General features: G+C 49.4%; 2 protein-coding genes across 2 annotated transcripts in view; both read left to right on the forward strand.

The window, feature by feature from the left end:
* Positions 1 to 337: 337 nt before the first annotated feature.
* LOC114231932 (uncharacterized) lies at positions 338 to 9,898 on the forward strand. Its single transcript, XM_054712841.1, has 4 exons — positions 338 to 449; positions 573 to 830; positions 2,428 to 2,604; positions 9,732 to 9,898. Exons 1-4 carry the CDS (start codon positions 341 to 343, stop codon positions 9,896 to 9,898), a joined length of 711 nt encoding a protein of 236 aa, XP_054568816.1. The 5' UTR covers positions 338 to 340.
* Positions 9,899 to 10,440: 542 nt separating this feature from the next.
* The window catches only part of KSR2 (kinase suppressor of ras 2), a 272,198-nt gene continuing 263,835 nt past the window's right edge, over positions 10,441 to 18,803 (forward strand). Inside the window, exon 1 of the mRNA XM_054712551.1 lies at positions 10,441 to 10,620. Coding sequence (XP_054568526.1) covers positions 10,441 to 10,620 — 180 coding nt within the window. The remainder of the gene's footprint in view (positions 10,621 to 18,803) is intronic.

An 18,803-nucleotide genomic window follows, 5' to 3' on the forward strand; every position in this document is an offset into this window, starting at 1 on the left:
GTGCTCTTAGAAATACACTTATAAGAACCGAAAATGAGACAAGCAATAATGGTTATGGTGACAGGCAAATGAGTCGGTCTGTAGTGAGTTTCTTTCTGGGCCAACAGTTCCTTTGATACCCAATTTCAATGTCCACCAGTTCCTTATGTGTACATGTCAGCACTCACATTTCAGTTCTGGATGGTGGACAACTGGTGGTAATGCAGGTCCGACTCAAGTCTTGGTAATTTTTAAAAGCTGCCATTTACTGAACATCAACCAGGCGCCATGCTCGGTTAAGGCTTTTTATACATCATCTTTCGTCACTCCCTCCCGGCTTGAACAGGTATCATCTCATTTAATGCTCTGGAAAGGAAGGCTTCTGGAGACTTGCCCAAGGTCACAAAGCACAGGAAGAGAGTGGGTAGCTGAGTCCCATCCAGATCTGCCCGACACCTCACCCTCCGAAGGTGACATTGGCGGGAGGTCCTGGGGCAGCATGAACCACGCCTACCAGCGTCTCAGATATCCCGAGGCTTTTGCTGTTGTTGTTGTTCTTGCTTTTCGCTAATCCAGAGTCCATCAACTTTCAGACGGAGACTTCGCTGCAGTTCTGCACAACGTGTGCGCCCTGATTCACCAGGAAATGGCTTCAGGTGCTGCTTACACACCACGTTCGCCGGCACTGAATCACCCAGTGAGGCGGCTCCCCGGGCGCCCCCCCTCCCAATCGCCGCATCCAGGAGCGTCTCCACGTGGCGCTAGGAAGTCTGTACCCCCTCACGCCTGCCCATCCTTCTGTTTGAACAAAGATGCTGCTGCAGATTCAGGGCTTCAGCAGGTGACAGTGTGTAGGTAGAATTTAATAACATTATTTTAAAAATATATATTTACTTTTACAGTTATCATCTAATTATGGCAAGATAATCTAGTTTTCATTGGCACTAATGAAATAAATTTCCCTTTTAAGATAAACTTACTTTTGTAAAAATCGTGAGTCATTTCACAGAAAATTATAAGCAGACGCTGTCACAGGCTGTAAAATACCGTAATGGGACGAAACTGTGAATCAAGGGCCCACCTGAAGGACATTTGGAGACACGGCTTTCCTGGGTCCGTGAGAGCAGTATCTGGCTACACAGGCGTCACTAGCTCTTAACTCTTCCTACTTTTCTAACGTCAGGGCACATCACCATCACGTGAGATGCTTGTTAAAATGCAGACGACTAGGACCTTCACCCCAGAGGGCCCCAGTAGGTCTGTGGTGGGACCTGGAATTTTGCAATTTTTTAAAATGATGTCATCTTTTTAAAAATATGTTTTTATTGATTTTAGAGAGAGAGAGGAAGGGAGAGGGATATAGAAATATCGATCAGCTGCCTCCTGCATGCTCCCTACTGGGGGTCAAGCCCAGAACCCGGGCCTGTGCCCTGACAGGGCATCGAGCTGACTACCTTTGGGTGCCACCCCGGCCAGGGCTGGGACTTGCCAGTTTGGATAAGCAATCCAGGCGGTTCTGAGGCAACTGGACAGCATGAGGCACTTAGGGAATTCTCAACTGGTCTTCCCAGTGTAACCTGGTGTGGGTTTAGAAAACAGACCGGTACGGCTGCGTGATGTAAATCCTTCACGCAGGGAGTGCCCTGGCCTTTGTGTCACCACCGTGGCTCTGTTTTCAGAGGCGGCGGCGGTTTCATCTGATTTCCCGGCAGCACCTTAAGCGCTCTGCACACGTGGAGTCATTCAGTCCTCAGGACAACCCTAGGAGGCAGGTACTGTTACTGCCCTCCTTTTACAGGGAGGAAGCCCGGACACCGAGAGACGAAATCACTCCCTTAAGGGCCAGGAGGTGGCAGAGCTGGGATTCGAACCTGGCCACCTGGCTCAGAGCCAACGTTCTTACCCGCCGTGGTCACCTGCCCCTCCTCAACTCTGGTGATGAAGGTTCATCATGCCCTCCAGTGCTCCACGCTGTTGTCGTTCTACTAGGAAACCAGACTGTCTGTAATTGGAAAGTCAGTGATATTGGAATTGAATGAATCAATGACTAGGTCTGTCTTTAAAAAAGCCAACGTTTGTACTTCCAATGGCGAAAACAACAAGTGTTTTAAATTTACCAAGAAAACCAAAGTGATTTATCTGATTCTATGCACAAAAGCACAAGACAGGGGAAAACCTGTGGTCTGTCCCACTCAGCGTTTCTGATTTCCCCCCATTTCATCAAAGGAAAGGAAAGTCCAAAAATTGCAGAAGAGACTTGTAAAGGGCCTTCAGTTCCATTTTTTCAGACTCAAATGCAAAAAGAAGCTCAATAAAGTCAGGGTCTGTGCCTTGCGGAAGGCAACCGAATTGTGGGTGATTTGAGGCTCAGCCAGGATCGAGGTGGGCAATCTCACTCACTCACTACACGCGTTTCTTTTTCTCTCTATTTCCTTTTCCCCACCCAAGTCGCAGATGGGTGCTGGAAGCTGAACCAACACGGTGCCGCAGGGCAAGCTGCAGACAGCTGCGGAGGGGCGTTCTGGTCTCCCGCCCGGACAGATGGCCCACGTGAGCGCCGGGAGGCAGGTGTGGGCTTCATCTCTGACCCGGGCGCAGCCGCCTGCGGGAAAGGTCTGTACCAGGGTAGGTAGCTCGCCTTGGATATGTCCAGACTACGGAACAGATTTTGTTTTCCTGCCAGCAGATGCCTTTCTGTGCTGCTGAAGAGAGCTCACGAGCAGGAGCACATGGAAAATGCGTGGCCGGGATGTCAGCAATTGCGTCACAGTTGCACTTTGGAAAGGGGTGATCACTTTGAACAATGCACACGCACTCACGTGACAAACCATTAAGACTCCAGCCCGGGTAAACAGCACGTGTCCTTTATCAGATCGTCTCCTTGAACTCTGATACACTGTAGACTAGAGCTCGTCACGCCAGTGAGACAAACCTGGGGGTCACTGTTCGATGCTATGAGGTGCTTTAGAAGCTGTTTTTGATAATGAAGCAATGGACTCCCCTCCAAAAACAAGAGATGATTTATTCATATGTTTCTTGTACCCGTCAAGATGAACTGCTGGGCAGCCAGAGGTAGTGTATGCTTACCAGGGTAGATATAGAAAACAACAGACAGTTTAGTAAAAACTGAAGATTCTCAACTTGTATGTGGTTTGACCTGTGACATCTGAGGCCAAAAAGGGGCAATTCTCTAAGAGGCAGCCGTAGAGAGTGGAAAGAGGGAGGGAGGGAGGGAGGGTCAGCTTTGGGGTCACGTTAGAACTACCTGAGGAGCTTTTCAAAATCCCGAGGGCCAGGTCACACCCCACACCAGCTAAATCAGAATCTCTGCTGGATATGACCCAGGCATCACATATAAAGAATTTCCCCGGTGATCCCCTGTGCAGCTGAGGTTACAAACCACTCCTGTGAGGGGAAACTTCATCGCCTTTTGAAGGTCACGTAGGGCTTTGGGAGAGATGGTGGCTTACTGATGGCTCATGGCAAAGGAGTGGAAATGAAGTCAGCGTGTAGTTTGCTGGGCTTCCTTCCTCTCTTACCCATGTCCGCGGATTGTTCTGCGGGTGCTGGTGTGGATGGGGACCGGGCAGGTACAGCAGAATCGGGGGGATCCCAGGTGAAGGCGGGGCAAGGGGAGCCTCGGCCCCAGGCAGCTGCCCCTTCTCTGTGCTCCTCTGGACGTTGCTGGGGCAACTGCAGCTCAAGTGGGGCCAGGCGTTTGGATTTTTCCAAAGAAATCGGCCATCAGATTTTTTTCATGTGAAATATCCCACTTTAGAATTGTTAGCCACAAGTTCAGGTTCGTTTAAAATTCCACGCAGCCCAATGAAACTCAACTGCAGGTCAAATTTGGCCCCGTGGGCTGCCTTTGGATTCTCTCTCTCCCTCCCTCCCACCTTTCCACTCTCTCTAAAAGCCAATGGAAAAAATATCCTCGGATGAGGATTAACAAAAAAATAAAAACAGAACAAAACAAAAGAGTCGTTAATTCAAAAGGGCTGCTGCCTACGATGCTAGGTTTCCCCCAAAAGGTGCCCAGGTTAGGGGGGCAAGTCTGAGATCCCGATGACACTCTGCCCCCCAAGTGGTGACCCTGGCTGCCTCTGAAGAGCAGGTGCCCTTTTCCAGTTCAGTCAAGGACACCATTTGGGCAAATGCAGAACTTCACAGACAAGACAGCGTGAGGCCCAGCTGGGGTGGCTCTGGTGGAGCGTCGACATTTGAACCAGGAGGTCACGGTTCAATTCCCGGTCAGGGCACGTGCCCGGGTTGTGGGCTCAATCCCCAGTGTGGGGCATGCAGGAGGCAGCCGATTAATGATACTCTCTCATCACTAATGTTTCTATCTCTCTCTCCCTTTCCCTTCCTCTCTGAAATAAATAAAAATATATTTTAAAAAATGATAGCGAGAGAAAGAAGTAAGCAAGCTTGGTTGATGGCATCACTTACTGCAATTTTCACCTCCTTGGCTGTGTGTGTCTGAGTGCTTGGAGAGGGTCACAGTACGCATCCTCTCCCATCCTGAGGGTGCTACATCTGAAAATTCACAGTGCATCGTTGAGTGCTTAATTTGTAAAGCCAGCATAAATCACAGGACTAAATTGTCCATTACTGTGAGCTCAAATTATCTCGCCATCACGAGCGTGATCTGGTTGTTTTGCTCGCACTGGAAAATTAAGAGCCAAAGAGGCAAAAGGCCAAAAGGAGAACTCAAAAAAAAAAAAGTCAGTTTTCTGATGTTGGAAAAAAAATGCACAGGGTTAAAGATAGGAACATTCTATCTGCACTCGTCAACTGATTTTGTTGTTGTTGTTGTTAATCCTCACCCGAGGATATTTTTTCCATTGATTTTTAGAGAGAGTGGAAGGGAGTGGGGGGAGGAGGGGAGAGAGAGAGAGAGAGAGAGAGAGAGAAACATTGATGTGAGAGAGACACATTGACTGATTGCCTCCCAACCAGGGCTGAGGATTGAACCTGCAACCCAGGTACCTGCCCTTGACCGGGAATCAAACCTGAGACCCATTGGTGTGCAGACTGACACTCTAACCACTGAGCAACACCAGCCAGGGCGATCAAAGGTATTTTTTAAAAGCCATTTATGTTTTGGGGATCCATGAGTTAGAACAGAACAATAATAATCCTCTTGCAGCTATGGAAGATTTGGTGGTATCCTGGGTACTAGTATTCAGAGATTTTCCTCCCCCTGAAGAATTAGTAGAAAAGAGGAAAAACAGAGAAAAGAAGTGTCCTGGGAAAGCAGTATGTTGAGCCCTTCAAGAAGTCAATGTCAGTTTAGTCTGAGTCCAGGTGTATGGGCCACCCCTCTACCTCCTAACCTACCGTTTCCCAGTCTGTGTTCCTATTCACAATGCAACTTAGAAGACACTGAGCCAGCTCATCGCTAATGTAACAGGATGTGGAATGAGACTTTTCCTGTTGACCCAGAACTTCAGGTAAAGCTTCAAAGGTCAGGGCAGTGGGTAACAAACAATACTTCTTCCTTCTGTTAAGAGGTGGCCAGACTGGTCCTTTGACCATCAATAAACACCAACCTCCAGCCTATATAAGACAAGGTCAAGATTTTATCCAGAGGAGGTTTCTCTGACAGGCCTTGGTAAGGGGGGTGGGGGGCGGGGAGCAGCTTCTTCTTCCCTTCCAACCCCCAAGCCAAGAGAGGATGGTTCAAAGAAGAGTCACTCTCCAGACTGGGAACACCAAGGGGGGGGGGGGTGTTTCCGGCATCTCACTGCCGGTTGAAGGGTGCCTGGGGCTGCCCACCACGGCGGTGAGGAGAGAGATCAGCAGGGCAAAGATGCGTTCTTAGGCTTGAGTCAGCCTGAAAAGACGCACCCAGGAGGGCAGCCCGCCAGGCCAGGGACCTCAGGAAGGGAATGCGTGGCACTTCCAGGGCTATGACTGGAAAAGGGGTGCGCAAGAGGTTACTTAGAACGTGCATTGGGTCCCCATGGAGGTCTCCAAAGATCTGCCAGTTAAAGAACCCGGGATGGGGGGAGGGCACCTGACACTCAAGAGAGAACTCTACCTGTGCTCACCTGTTCTCAGCTGAGGGGCCCTTTCCCAGCCATTTCTCCGCTCCTGTGCCTCAGCGAGGTGAGCTAGAGAGGAGGCGGGGAAGGACGCTCCTGCCCGCCTGCACTGCAGGCTCCCGAGCCATCTGTGGCCAGACGGGGCAGCAAAGAAGGCATTAAACTGGATGTGAGCAGACAGTTTTGATTGGACTAGACTGGACTTCTACTACCTGAATATCAGACTGTTCTTACAGTTGAAACAAAAAACGGTGGCATCTAATGAGATACTACCAAGTTCAGCCTATGCAGTAGCCCAGTAGCAATATTTTACTCCCCCTGCCAAGGAAGCCATGAGACGTGTCAGTCAGAGGTAGTATGCAGTATCTGGGATGAAAACCAACAACACAATTCTCCTCCGTTAGCTCCAGTTCTCCAAGCTTGAAATTGGTGAGGTTCATATTGCTCTGAGGTTCAAACCTCCTTAAGCTCTACCAGGAGCAGCAAATGCAATTGCCTACAGGGGCCAGGCAGGAAACGGAAATAATGAATGAAGGGGGCTGCGTGGGGACGCTAGTGAACTGGAACCTGTGTTCCATCTGAAAGGGACAGCGGCCTCTCACCTTCAGCCACTTCTTCCCCAGTATGGCACTTCATCCCATTTCCCCAGAAAGGCCAAAAGGCTCCATTTTTTAAAATTTTGGTTGCATCTCCTGTTTTTGAGTTATTGTCAAGAATGTTAGTCCGAGTTCTTTACTGCAAATGACACAATCTACTCCAGGTAGTGTGAGCAGAAGGGCCTTCACAGGGTAGTACTATGGACTTGTGCCCCCCAAATCCACACATTGAACTCCTAGCCCCCAGTGTGTATTTAGGGTCTTTCAGAGGTAAAGATGAAGTCAGAAGGGTGAAGCCCCAGTGGGGCTGGGGCCTTGGGAGAACGGGAAGCCATGTGAGGACAGCGAGAAGGTCCCGTGAACAACCCGGGAGGAGAGCTCTCACCAGAGCCTGACCATGCTGGTGCCCTGATCTCAGCTTTCCAGCCCTCACCACCGTGAGAACAGCTTCTGTTGTTGGAGCTGCCCAGCCTGTGACATTTTGCTGTGGCAGCCTGAACAGACTAAGGCAGGTGCTTACAAAGCCCGGAGACTCTCGAGGAGAGGAGAGGAGAACCAGGCTTGGACTGTGCAGCCAGGAAGGATGCCCAAACCACAGCGTGGACACCAAGCCTGTACAGGGCAGGGCACCTGGAAGCAGCGTCCTCACTCTCAGAGAGAGACTGCCTCGGTGCTGCTCCCTCCAGTAGAAATCTCATGTGATTTGTTTCGTGACAGAGCCTCGATCACATGAAACCGGGTTGCAAGGAAGTTTCTGGAAAAGTGCTTTGGTTTCTCTTATGGAGACATGAGACTCATAATGTGGGGCATTTTCCAAACAGGAAGGATATTCAAAGGAGGCTGGATGGATACAAAGCATAACAAATATCTACTATATTCAATATTTTTGCAATCAGTTGCAAAAAATAGAGGTGGTCAAACAATGCATTTGTGTGTGCTTAGAGTCCAGCTGATGACTTCTGAGCTGGGGGCGACTTTCATTGCTCAAGTCTCCACTTTATCGGAAAATAGCTGGAAAGGTCAGATCCAACCACCACCACCACCACCACCACCACCACCACCACCACCACCACCACCATCATTAAAGGCATTCAGAGAGCTTGGAAGCAACCAAGACTAGAGGGGCCAAGATTCTGGAGCGAGAGGAATTGTATTGAGGCAAGTTGACATTCTGAGTCACTTTTTCCTGCTGTTGGGGAGAGAGAAACAAGCAGAACCTTTGGCAGTGTCATAGGGTTGAGGTAAAATTTGAGAGGCTCACATTCTAGGGAAAGGGGGAGCCCTCTCTAAGAGTGAGATAACATCACCTGGAGACTCTCTTCATTTTTTGTTTTTTTCATGCACCAATTGTGCATTCAGTGAAAATGATAAGGCCCGCCAAGAGACAGGACTAAGTTACCGAAAACAGAGAAAAATAGTCAATAGAAACAGACCTCGAAGGTGACCAAGGTGTTAGACTGAAACAAGGGCTTTAAGTGAACGGTGATTAATATGTTCAAGAAAAACAAAGCAAATAATGGGACAAAATAGATGAAAAGATAATTTCACCAGAGAACAGGAATCCATAAACTTCATAGTCCAAAAGTCTGGCCACCTGCAGCCTCTCCTCAGCAGAGGGACTTTGAAAATGCTGACTCAGCTCTGTGTGAACTGTAAAACCCCATGACCTACAGCCTGAAAGAAGTTTGCCAACACTGGCTGTCATTCTATTTCTCAAGTGGTTTCCTTTAAGGGACATACGTTGTGCCCCGTGTTCTGATTCGACTCTACCCCATGAGCCTAGTTCCTTGGCATAGAGCTGTGTTCACCTGGAGAAAGAGGTGCTTTTTTCTAATTATCCTAAATATATTCTTTGGCCAATCTGTGTGGGGAGTACTATTATTTTCAGATGGTCAGGGAGATGAGTTGACACTGAGTGACAAGGAGGCAACAGGAGAGGATGGGGGGAGTGTGGCCTGGGCAGTGGGGACACAGAGTGCAAAGAACTCGGAGGCAAGAACATGTTCGGTGATTTAATCAGGGTCATCTAACTTTTCTGTAAAGGTCCAGATACGTAAATATCTTAGGCGTTGCAAGTCAAAACAGTGTCTGTTGCAACGCCTCAAGTCTGCTGTTATAGTTAATGCAAAGGTAAACGCAATAAACAAGTGAGTGGTGTTCTAATAAAGCTTTATTTACGGACACTGAAATTAGAGTATCTTATAATTGTCACGTCACAAAGTATTCTCTTGATTTCCCCTCCCCCCATTTTAAAGTGTGAAAGCCATTCTGGAGCCATAGTTTGCAGGTATAAGGTCAGTTAGGTAGGCCAGGGACAGACCATGCAGGACATGTGGGAGTTGGTAACAATCAGATTCAGGCACATCCCCTTCCAAATGGAAAGCCACCCATCAGGGTAACTGCAGGCCAGGGTACCAATTCTGGGAGGCAGCTTCCTACAGCTCACGCAAGACATCAGGTTTGTTTTCCTTCCCCCCAGTAACAAGAAAGCACAAATGAACAAAAAGGCAGGCACGCACAGCCAGAAAGCCAGAGAAGACGTGCCCAGGTTCACGCTGACGCGTCGCCAGCACGCACTTAGGGTTTTAAAGTTGGGCGCACACCTGCTCCCGGGCGGAGCGCACCTGCTGAGCAGTCCTCTGGCCTCGTCTCGCGAGAGCGGGGCTGTAGTAGTGGCCCCCACCCCCACCCCCGCACGAAACCCCCTCTCCCCGCCCCCTCGCCCAGCCTCCGCGCGCCGGACTCACTCCCCGCCACCTCCACCGCCCCGGGGAGTAGCCTCGGCCCGCCGCGCGCGCTTCCCCTGCACCCCGCCCGCCCTCGTTCGCTCGCACGCACGCCCAGTAGTAATTTCACTTTGCCACGCGAGCTCCGCATCCCCTAGAAATCCCGCCCCACGCTCTCCCTGCCCCCGCCGGGAGCGGCCCCTTCCCCGGCCAGGTGCGCGAGCCTGCGCGCTCCTCCTCCGCCTCCTCCGGCGGGTCCCTGGCGCGCCGGGGCCGGCACGGGCTGGGGCGGATGCGCGCACGGCGCCTCTCCACCAACCCGCTCCCCTGCAGGTCCTTTGCTCGCGCTCCATCCCTCGCTCCCCCCGCCCTTTGATTGACAGGCAAGATGTCGGTGTGGAGCGAGGCAGGAGCGAATGCAGCAGCCGTCATCCCCGGAACCCGGCGGCGGCAGCAGCAGCAGCAGCAGCGCGAGGAGGAGACCGCCGCCAGCCGCAGTCGCCGCCGCAGCCGCGGGAGCAATGCAGACAGCTTCTTGAGAACGCGCTAAAGCACCCCAAACGGTGGACGATGCCGTGTCACTGCAACTGGGAGGGGGGCAAACCAGATTTTTTTTTTTTTTTACATAAAAGCCAGCCAGCCAAAAATATATAATTTTGCCCTCCACGGAGCCGGTGTGTAAAGAGTGAGCGCTATTTCCCTTCTTCTCCGCCTCTCCCTCCGCCTCCTCTCCTCCCCCTCCTCTTTTTCCTCCTCCTCCTCCCTAAGTGTATAGACAGCATCACATCACCTGGTTTGCTTCTGAGAAACGGCATCTCTCCTTTTCAGGGACCAGAGACTCAGAGAGAGAGAGGAGACATTCTAATGGAGTCGGCTTGATACCCCAAAATAAAATAATAAATTTTGGCTCTTGTCCCCTCCTCCCACCCCACCCCCTCAACCCTGTGTGAGATGTTAGGTTTCTTCTTCATGAGACATTGAGGAGTCGCAGTGGCTGGGAAGGCGTAGGGGGTAGGCTACCTCTACACCCCCTTGCCCCCCTTTTTTCTCTCTGGGAGGAGGAGGAGGGAAAGGGGGCTTGCAGAGCAAGCGATGGATGAGGAAAACATGACGAAAAGCGAGGAGCAGCAGCCTCTGAGTTTGCAAAAAGCCTTACAGCAGTGCGAGTTGGTCCAAAACATGATAGACCTGAGTATCTCCAACCTGGAAGGGCTTAGGACCAAATGTGCTACCTCCAACGACCTCACACAAAAAGAAATCCGGACCCTGGAGGTAGGTGTTGCTTACGGGGGGTGGGGTGGGGGATTGCAATCCTTCCTCCCCTCCCTCTCTCCCCACCATCCCCTTTCCTTTGATTCTGTTTGTTGGGGGGGGGGGGGCGGGAGGGTTGCAAGGGGGGCACGATGTGGTTTTCCGTGATTTATCTTTTTGCACAGCCAGCACTGGCTGTCCTTTACTGTACTGCTGTCGTCTGCGCTTGGCAGGGTGGTGGTAGTAGTAGTAGTAATTGTTATTCTTTCTTTATTATTATTTTTGCGGCCGTTATCATCATCCGCTTCCTCTCTGAGGAGTGAGTTCTCTGGCGTTGGCGCTTGTGGATTTGTTTATATGCCACGGGGGCTTGTGTGCTGGGTAAGACATTAAGGCGCTGCAGAGAACCCACGTGATCCTGCGCATTCTGCAGGTGGTCAAAAGGTGGCTTTTGCTCGCAGAATGGGGTTGCCTATAAATATAGACCTCTTCTTCTCTCCGCCTCCGTCCCAGCCCCCCTTTTGCTCCTTGGATTTTTTTTCCCCAGTGATATACATGTCAGGAGGCAAGATGCATTAAAAAATATCCCCATTGAGCTACCCATTTTCAATCGAATTACTTTGATGCAGGGAGCTGTTGCAGGCCTAAAATGTGTAAAAAAGATGTTTAAAAATATGCCCGGACCAGCACACAAGTGGTGTGGGAAGATACTCTTGAATCTCGGTGGGACCCTGAGGAAAGGTGGAGATGGAGAGTTATCCTCGGCTGTTGTAACATTCTCTCCAACAGAACTTGAGGGGGAGTTCGAAGCACTTTGGTGGGGGGTGGGGTAGGGTGGATGCAAAGTTGCTCAGAAAGAAGATGGCAGCAATTATTTCTTCCGAAGGCCATTGGGTCAAAGGAGGAAGGTTTCAAGAGCCGTAGGATATGCCTGGCGTCCACAGAATCCCGGGGCATCCAGGCTGTTTGAAACATCCGAAGGGCTGGGCTCACTTCCCTTCCTCAAACTGGCCCAGCTGTACACATGGCTTGATTAGATTTGGGAACTCCCAGTAGCTGGCAGTCACTGAGTTCGTTTCCAAGGCCTGAACTCTTCAGTCCTTAATTGAATCTTTTAGCCCGTCTGTGTCCCGTACCTCCTCCCACCCCCTTGTAGTCTGGATGACCACCTCTCTCCGATTCACTTTTAAGTCTTTTCCCTCCGAGGTTTTGAATTTGGCTGGATGTCAGCAGGCAGAAAGGTCATCATTTTGAAAGTGTGTGTGTGTGTGTGTGTTGAATATCCTGTTTGCTACCCTGGAAATACATGGCTCTGTGCACCTGTCATCGGGGAAAATGATCCTCAGAAATGAAATAAGATGAATGTCAGGGGGGTATCAGAGGAGTGGAAATTCTGTCGGGAGGCACAGGTATTTTCTTTCTCGGAGCTTTGGGAGAACAGTCTGGGCTAGGATTCTGCTGCGGGAAGAAAAAGTGTGGGATGCCCTGACCCAGCCTTCTGTCTGAGCAGTGCCCAAGGTAGGATTCTGCTCAGAGCTGCATGCAGTAAATACACAAATAAACCAAAGGGCCACCTGCAGTCTCTTCTGTTGCTGAGCCAGGAGCCCCACACGCTGGTTTGTGTAAGTTCCTCTGTTCACATGCCCTGCCCTCTGATAGCTCCCTGGACAGTGGCGATGGCCGCAGTGGGCCCTGGGCACTGTTGCTGCCTTTCTGCCTGGTGGTTTTCGTTTTACACGGGGGGATGAGGCACTGGCATGGTGGGATGGTACAGTGATTGAGATTGCATCTGTTTGTTGGTTTCCTAGTCCCAATACGCCTCAGGGCATGCCAATCACTTTATCCATATTGCCCATGAGAGGGTCTCAAGTTCCCAGATCTTTAGGGCTGGAGTGGGGCCACTGAGGAGGGGCTGGTGACTCAGGGTCTAGCCAAGTCCTGCCAAACCCCATGCGTGCTTTGAACCCACAGGGTTTTTATATCCCAACAGTTCTCAAATGTTGCATATCCAAACCACCCAGGGAGCTTGTTAAAAATGCACATTCCCATCCTCTAACCCCAGACAGCCTAATTCAGTTGGGATTGGAGGGGGCCCAGGAACCTGCATTTAGCAAACAGTTCAGATGTTTCTGATGTATGTTTCCATATTGACACTTTGAGAAATACTAACCTGTTAGGAGATAGATACACGTATCTCAGCCACTTGATGGTGACAGCTTCCTGCTCCCAAACACTAAAGCATTAAATTGAACTGATTATCCCCGAAAACCTTGACAATAAGCAAAATTTACTAACATGCCTGTACCCCTGTAGAAACAAAAACATGCAGCATGGGCTTAGCCTTCAGGAAGTGTACTTCATGGTTAGGGAGGCAAGGCTAATAACATACATGTGAAATAATGATAAAGCCCAAACAGTAAATAATCTGGGGAGAAGCATACGGGTCCATTAGGAATGGGTTCAGCTGCATGAAACGGAAAATCCAGCCACAGTGGTTAATCAAATAATGGCTCCTTTTTCTTATGTAACAAGAAGTCTGGAGGTATGTCCTTGGCTCAGTAAGTTAATATCAGAGCTGATGTCTTTGCAAATACTCATGGTTGCAAGATGGCCCCTGAAGCTTCAGCCGTTACACCAAGTTCAAGGCAGGAAGGAAGGGAAGTGGGTGAGGGTCGAGGCATAACTGGTCCATATCTTTGTTGGGCTCTCTCAGGACAGCTCCTCCTCCCTACCCCCACAGCTGATGTTTAATTATGTCTTCTTGTCCAGAACTGGGTCAGATGCTTGTCCCGGTTGCAACACCATCGTGATTGGCTTGGCGGGTCACGATCCATTGCCTTGGTTGACCTGTTGCCTCTTCCTACAAATCAGGGTTCAGCTAGCATGGAAGAAGGCAGGGAGCGATATCAGGTGGAGAGCCAGCACATCAGTCACAGTGTGTTATAGAGACAGACTTTGGCGGAGGAGAAAGATCATGAGCTTTGGAGTTAGACGGATAGTTTTGAATTCTAGCTTTTCTACTTGCTTTATCTTGGGCCAGTGATTTAAATTTTCTGACCCATGGTTTAATTTTTGGCAAAATGGCAGTGATGGAATAACATACCTACCTCAGAGGTGGTCGTGAGGATTGGAAGAGATGACTTTTTCTAGGGTCTCGTGTGGTCTCGCGCACAGTGCCTGCAGGTGCTAAGTGAATGAGAGCTATTATGATTAGCATTACATGTGTGGAACAGAAGACACGGGAGGGAACACCCCAGGTCGAAGAGAGAGAAGAAAGAGCTTGAGCGGCATTTCCAAGGTATGTTCTATGGATTCCTAGTTCTGTGGAATGTTGTCATTTTTCATACTTTCAACAAATGCTGAAACCCAGGCACTGTTCTAGATGCTGGTAGTCAACAAGTGTTCTGTAGACAAAACGGATTTATGGTTAATATGTTTGGGAACGGTTGAGTTAAGCAAAGGGAAACTGGTGTCTTTACTGCAAGACTTCTCAGAGCCTTTAACATGCCAGATGCGTATATTGTGACTCAAAGAGGTAGAGTCTGTAGTTTCCTTTTTTCCAAAGCTGTCCCTTGGGATCGATGTTCCATAGAATTCACCTGGGGAAACATTTGGCAAAGCAGGGAAGCTATCCTGGTTGGGGACCTGGGGACCCTGAGTGGAGTGAGAAACGGGGAGGGTTTAGATCGCAATGGGTGGCTTGCTGCTCACGAAGAACAAACCAAACGAAGACACAAAACGGATAATACCCGATAGAGGGTCATTGGAAACGAATTTAGGTTGCTAACTCCTGGGATCTGATGTAGCACCAAGTTTCATCCCCTTGAAGGAGGAGGCAGAAGTCTTCAAAAGTTGGGGACTGAATACAGTAAAAAAGATGATTCAAGGTTAGTCTGATGGCAGCCTGCAGCAGGGCCCGTCAGATAGTGAATAGTTAAGGCTTTGTGGGCCATGTGGTTTCCATCACAACCACTCAGCTCTGCTTTTGCAGCACACAGCAGCCACGGACAATACATAAGTGAGCATTTTCCAATAAAACTATTTGTAGACCCTGAAATTCAAAGTTGATATAATTTTCACATTACAAAGTGTTGTTTTCTTCTTGATATTTTTTCTAACCATAACCATAACCCTGACCCACAAGCTAGCTTGCGGATTCATGGTCTGCAAGGTGAACGGGACAGAAAAGACCCCGCAGGCACCCAGACCATCTGAAAGGCAGGCAGGTGACGCTAGAAATGGCGGGCGCTGGCCAAGTGTGGGTGGTTCTGACCTGGGTTCTATTTTGGTTAGATTAGAAGGGGAGGCAAACACCAGGGATTGGGTTGGGGGTGGATACATACAGAATCTCCTTATATAGCAAGAGCAATGTAGCCATACACATATCAATTATTTGGTCTTCATATGTTCAGTCTCTATGATTGATTGTGGTGTCACAAACCACCCTTAGACTTAATCATGTTTAGAAAACTTTGCACTTCAGACAACAAGTTGTTATTTTCCATGATTCTGTGCACTGGGATTGGGTGGGTGGTACTTCTGCCGTTCTTGCCCGGGCTCCCTCATGTGACCACATCAGCTGGCGGATTGGCTGGTGGCTGAGACAGCTGAGCCTCTCCCTCCATGTGGCCTCTCCAGTGGGAGAGCCTGTGTTTCTTACATGTCCCCAGTGTTCCAAGAGGGCAAGAGCGAAAGTTGCAAGATACCTTAAGATTTGGAAGTCACACAGTGCCACTTCCATTGTGTTTTCTGATCGGTGACTGTCACATGGCTAGCCTGGATTTCGATGATGGTGATGCAGACTCCTCCGCTTGGTGGGAGGAGCTGCAGAGCATTTGTGGCCGTATTTAATTTACAGCAGGTGTAATTATTTAGTGAGCCCAGCTCTGCTTGAGGCACTGGAAATCAAACAAGACAGGTGAGGCCCCTGCTCTCCTGGTGCTTTCATTCATGTGTGACTTGGCCAGTGCCCGCCCTTCCTAGTGTCACCTGCCTGCCTTTCAGATGGTCTGGGTGCCAGACATACACTAAGCAAGTGGACTGAGAATGTTGGTCAGTGTATTAATTAGCATAGGGTCTAACAAATAGGTCCCTACATGTGTAATGGCTCTAGTAGAAGTCTTTTTAAAAAATTTTTTTTTTAAATTGATTTTAGAGAGGAACAGATAGGGAGAGAGAGATAGGAACATCAATGATGAGAAAATCAAGTGATCGGCTGCCTCCTGCACACCCCACACTGGGGTTTGAGCCCACAATCTGGGAATGTGCCCTGTCCAGGAATTGAACTGTGACCTCCTGGTTCATGGGTCAACGCTTAACCACTGAGCCACGAAAGCTGGGCATCTACTAGAAATCTTTTCTTGCTCACAGAACATTCAAGATGAATGTTCTTAGTTGGTGGGCCATTCTTTCATACTCCAGGCCCCTTCCATTTTGCAATATTGTCATTGTTTTCATCCAGGAAGGGGAGAAAATGTGGAGAAGGCAAAGCCCCTTAAAAGCCCCATCCCTAAAGTTGCCCTGATCAGTTATGCTTGCATTTCATTGGCTAGAATTTAATCACTGCAAAGAAGATGGGGAGGTGAGTCCAGGAAGAAGAGACAATCAGTTTGCTGAATATCCAGGAGCCTCTGCCATAGCCAGTGACAGATAAGCTATTGTCACAGTTATCTATTGCTCCACAACTAGCCACCCCAAAGGTAGTGGCTTAAAACCATAATCATTTATTTGCTCAGGAGTCTACCATTTGGGCTGGACCCAGCTGGCCAGTTCTGCTGCTCTTGCCTGGGTTGTGGTCATCTGGTAGCTTGACTGGGGCTGGATGGTCCAAGATGGCTTTGTTCACATGGCTGGTGGTTGGCTGGGGTACTTCAGTTTTCATCCGCATGGTTTCTCCAGCAGGACAGCCCAGATCTCCTACATGGTGGCAGCAGAGGTGTTCCATGGCGCCAAACCCCAGCAGGCAGCCCCTCTTAAGCCTCTGCTTCCATAACCTTTGCCTATGTCCCATTGGCCAAAGCAAGTTACATGGATAAGCCCAGAGTCAACTTGGAAGCAACTATCCAAGGGTACTGATTCCAGCAGGCATGTTCATTGGGGGCCAACGAACAATCTAATACTAGTATAACAATGTACCATAGCTATGAAGAAACCCTGAGCAAAATAAAACCAAAGAGCATGGAAAGAGGGAGAGGCATGGGATAATCAGCAAGGATCTCTTGAGGACGTTTTACTGACTTGAGGAAGCCAACCATGAAATATATGGGGAATACTCTAGGTAGAGGGAGCAGCAGATGCAAATTTCTTGGGTGGGAATGTGCTCAGCATGTTATTGAAACAGTAAGGAAACCGCTGTGGCTGGAGTGGAGTGAGTGGGTGTGGGGAAGGGATGAGGGACGCAGTGGGAGACAGAAGCAGGAACCTGGTCATAGAGGGCTTACCTAGGATCCTAGGGTTTTGTTCTGTGAATAGGGGGAGGGTGGAGACTGATTTATGTTTTTAAAAGATCCTTTGGATTGCTGAATGAAAAGAGACTGTTGAGGGTAAGAATAGGAGCCGGGAGAAAAGTTAGGGGGTTACTGTGGAAGTCAAAACAAAAATTGACTGTGCTTTGAGTTATTATGATGATGGGGGGAAGGGGAAAGTGGCTGGATTCAGAAGGTCCAGTGCATGGGAGGTGCTCATGAATTTGATATGGGGAGGGGGTGAAAGAAGAGAATTGGGGATTATTCCTAGGTGTTGGGTCTAAGAACTGAGCAAATGGTGGTGCCATAATCTGAAATGTGAAGACTGGGGGTGGAATAGGTTGAACTTGACAATCAAGTCCTGTTTGGACATGTTGTATTTTTCAAGTATACAGTTGGGTAGATGAGCCTGGAAATCTGAGGAAAGCTGGAGATACGAAGTTCTCTTAATATGTCCGGAACATCTTTTCATACTGGAGGCCTGGTGCACGACATTCGTGCATTGGTGGTGGGGAGGGGTCCCTCAGCCCAGCCTGCGCCCTCTTGCAGTCCAGGACCCCTCGGGGGATGTCTTCCTGCCACAGAGGTGGGAGGGGCTCCCGCCCTGCTGCTGCGCTCACCAGCCGTGAGCCCAGCTTCTGGTTGAGTGGCGCTCCCCCTGTGGGAGTGCACTGACCACCAGGGGACAGCTCCTGCACTGAGTGACTGCCCCCTGGTGGTCAGTGCGTGTCATAGCGACTGGTCGTACCGCCGTTCGGTCGATTTGTATATTAGGGTTTTATTATATAGGATGATAAAACTAGAGGCCCAGTGCATGAAATTCATGCACACATAGGGTCCCTAGGCCTGGCCGGTGATCAGGGCTGATCAGGACCTTCTGGCTGCTGGCCAGGGCCTTCCTTCTGGCTGCCGGCCAGGGCCTTCCTTCATTCCGCACCGCCCCCTGGTGGTCAGTGCACATAATAGTGAGCGATTGAACTCCCAGTCTCTTGGTTGAACTCCCGAGGGGACAACTTGCATATTAGGCTTTTTTATATATATATTATTCTTAATACCTGCATGGGATTACATGGATGTACCATAATTTATTTAACCTAAATAATATTGTCAGATGTTTGTTTATACTTTTCCATTATTATAAATAACACTGTAGTAGACATCCTTGTGGCTTGTAGTAATCCCCGCCTTCAATTCCTGGAAGTGGATGTGCCAAGTTTCAGGACTTTTGAGAGGTTTTGCCAAATTGCCCTTTGTCAGCATGGTGGGAAAGGGCTCATTTCACCACATCCTCAGCATGGGATTGTGTTTTACTTTATTTATTTATTTATTTATTTATTTAAAAATATATTTTTATTGATTTCAGAGAGGAAGGGAGAGAAAGAGAAAGAGAGATAAACATCAATGATGAGAGAGAATCATTGATTGGCTGCCTCCTGCATGCCCCCCACTGGGGATCGAGCCCGCAACCCCAGCATGTGCCCTTGTGAAACAGGAACAACCACACTTGTGGTCACTACCCACTTGAGAGGTGTTCCAAAGGTCACAGATACCCTACGCTTTGACTTTCTCCTCCCATTTTTGTGCCCTTGACTGGAATCGAACCTGGGACCCTTTGGTCTGCAGGCTGACGCTCTATCCACTGAGCCAAACCAGCTAGGGCTCACTTTATTTTTTGATTGCCTGTGTTTTGATGACCGAGGGCTCAGGGTTAAGGAGACAGTTGCGTCAGGTTGGAATCTC

This window comes from Eptesicus fuscus, chromosome 23 (assembly GCF_027574615.1).
Source record: "Eptesicus fuscus isolate TK198812 chromosome 23, DD_ASM_mEF_20220401, whole genome shotgun sequence".
NCBI lineage: Eukaryota > Metazoa > Chordata > Mammalia > Chiroptera > Vespertilionidae > Eptesicus > Eptesicus fuscus.

Excerpts from the sequence above, each read along its gene's own strand:
- LOC114231932 (XM_054712841.1), top strand. The coding sequence starts at position 341 with ATGCTCTGGAAAGGAAGGCTTCTGGAGACTTGCCCAAGGTCACAAAGC. Across the intron at positions 450-572 it reads CGACACCTCACCCTCCGAAG|ACGGAGACTTCGCTGCAGTT; the intron begins GTGACATTGGCG and ends ATCAACTTTCAG. Across the intron at positions 831-2,427 it reads GCTTCAGCAGGTGACAGTGT|TCGCAGATGGGTGCTGGAAG; the intron begins GTAGGTAGAATT and ends TCCCCACCCAAG.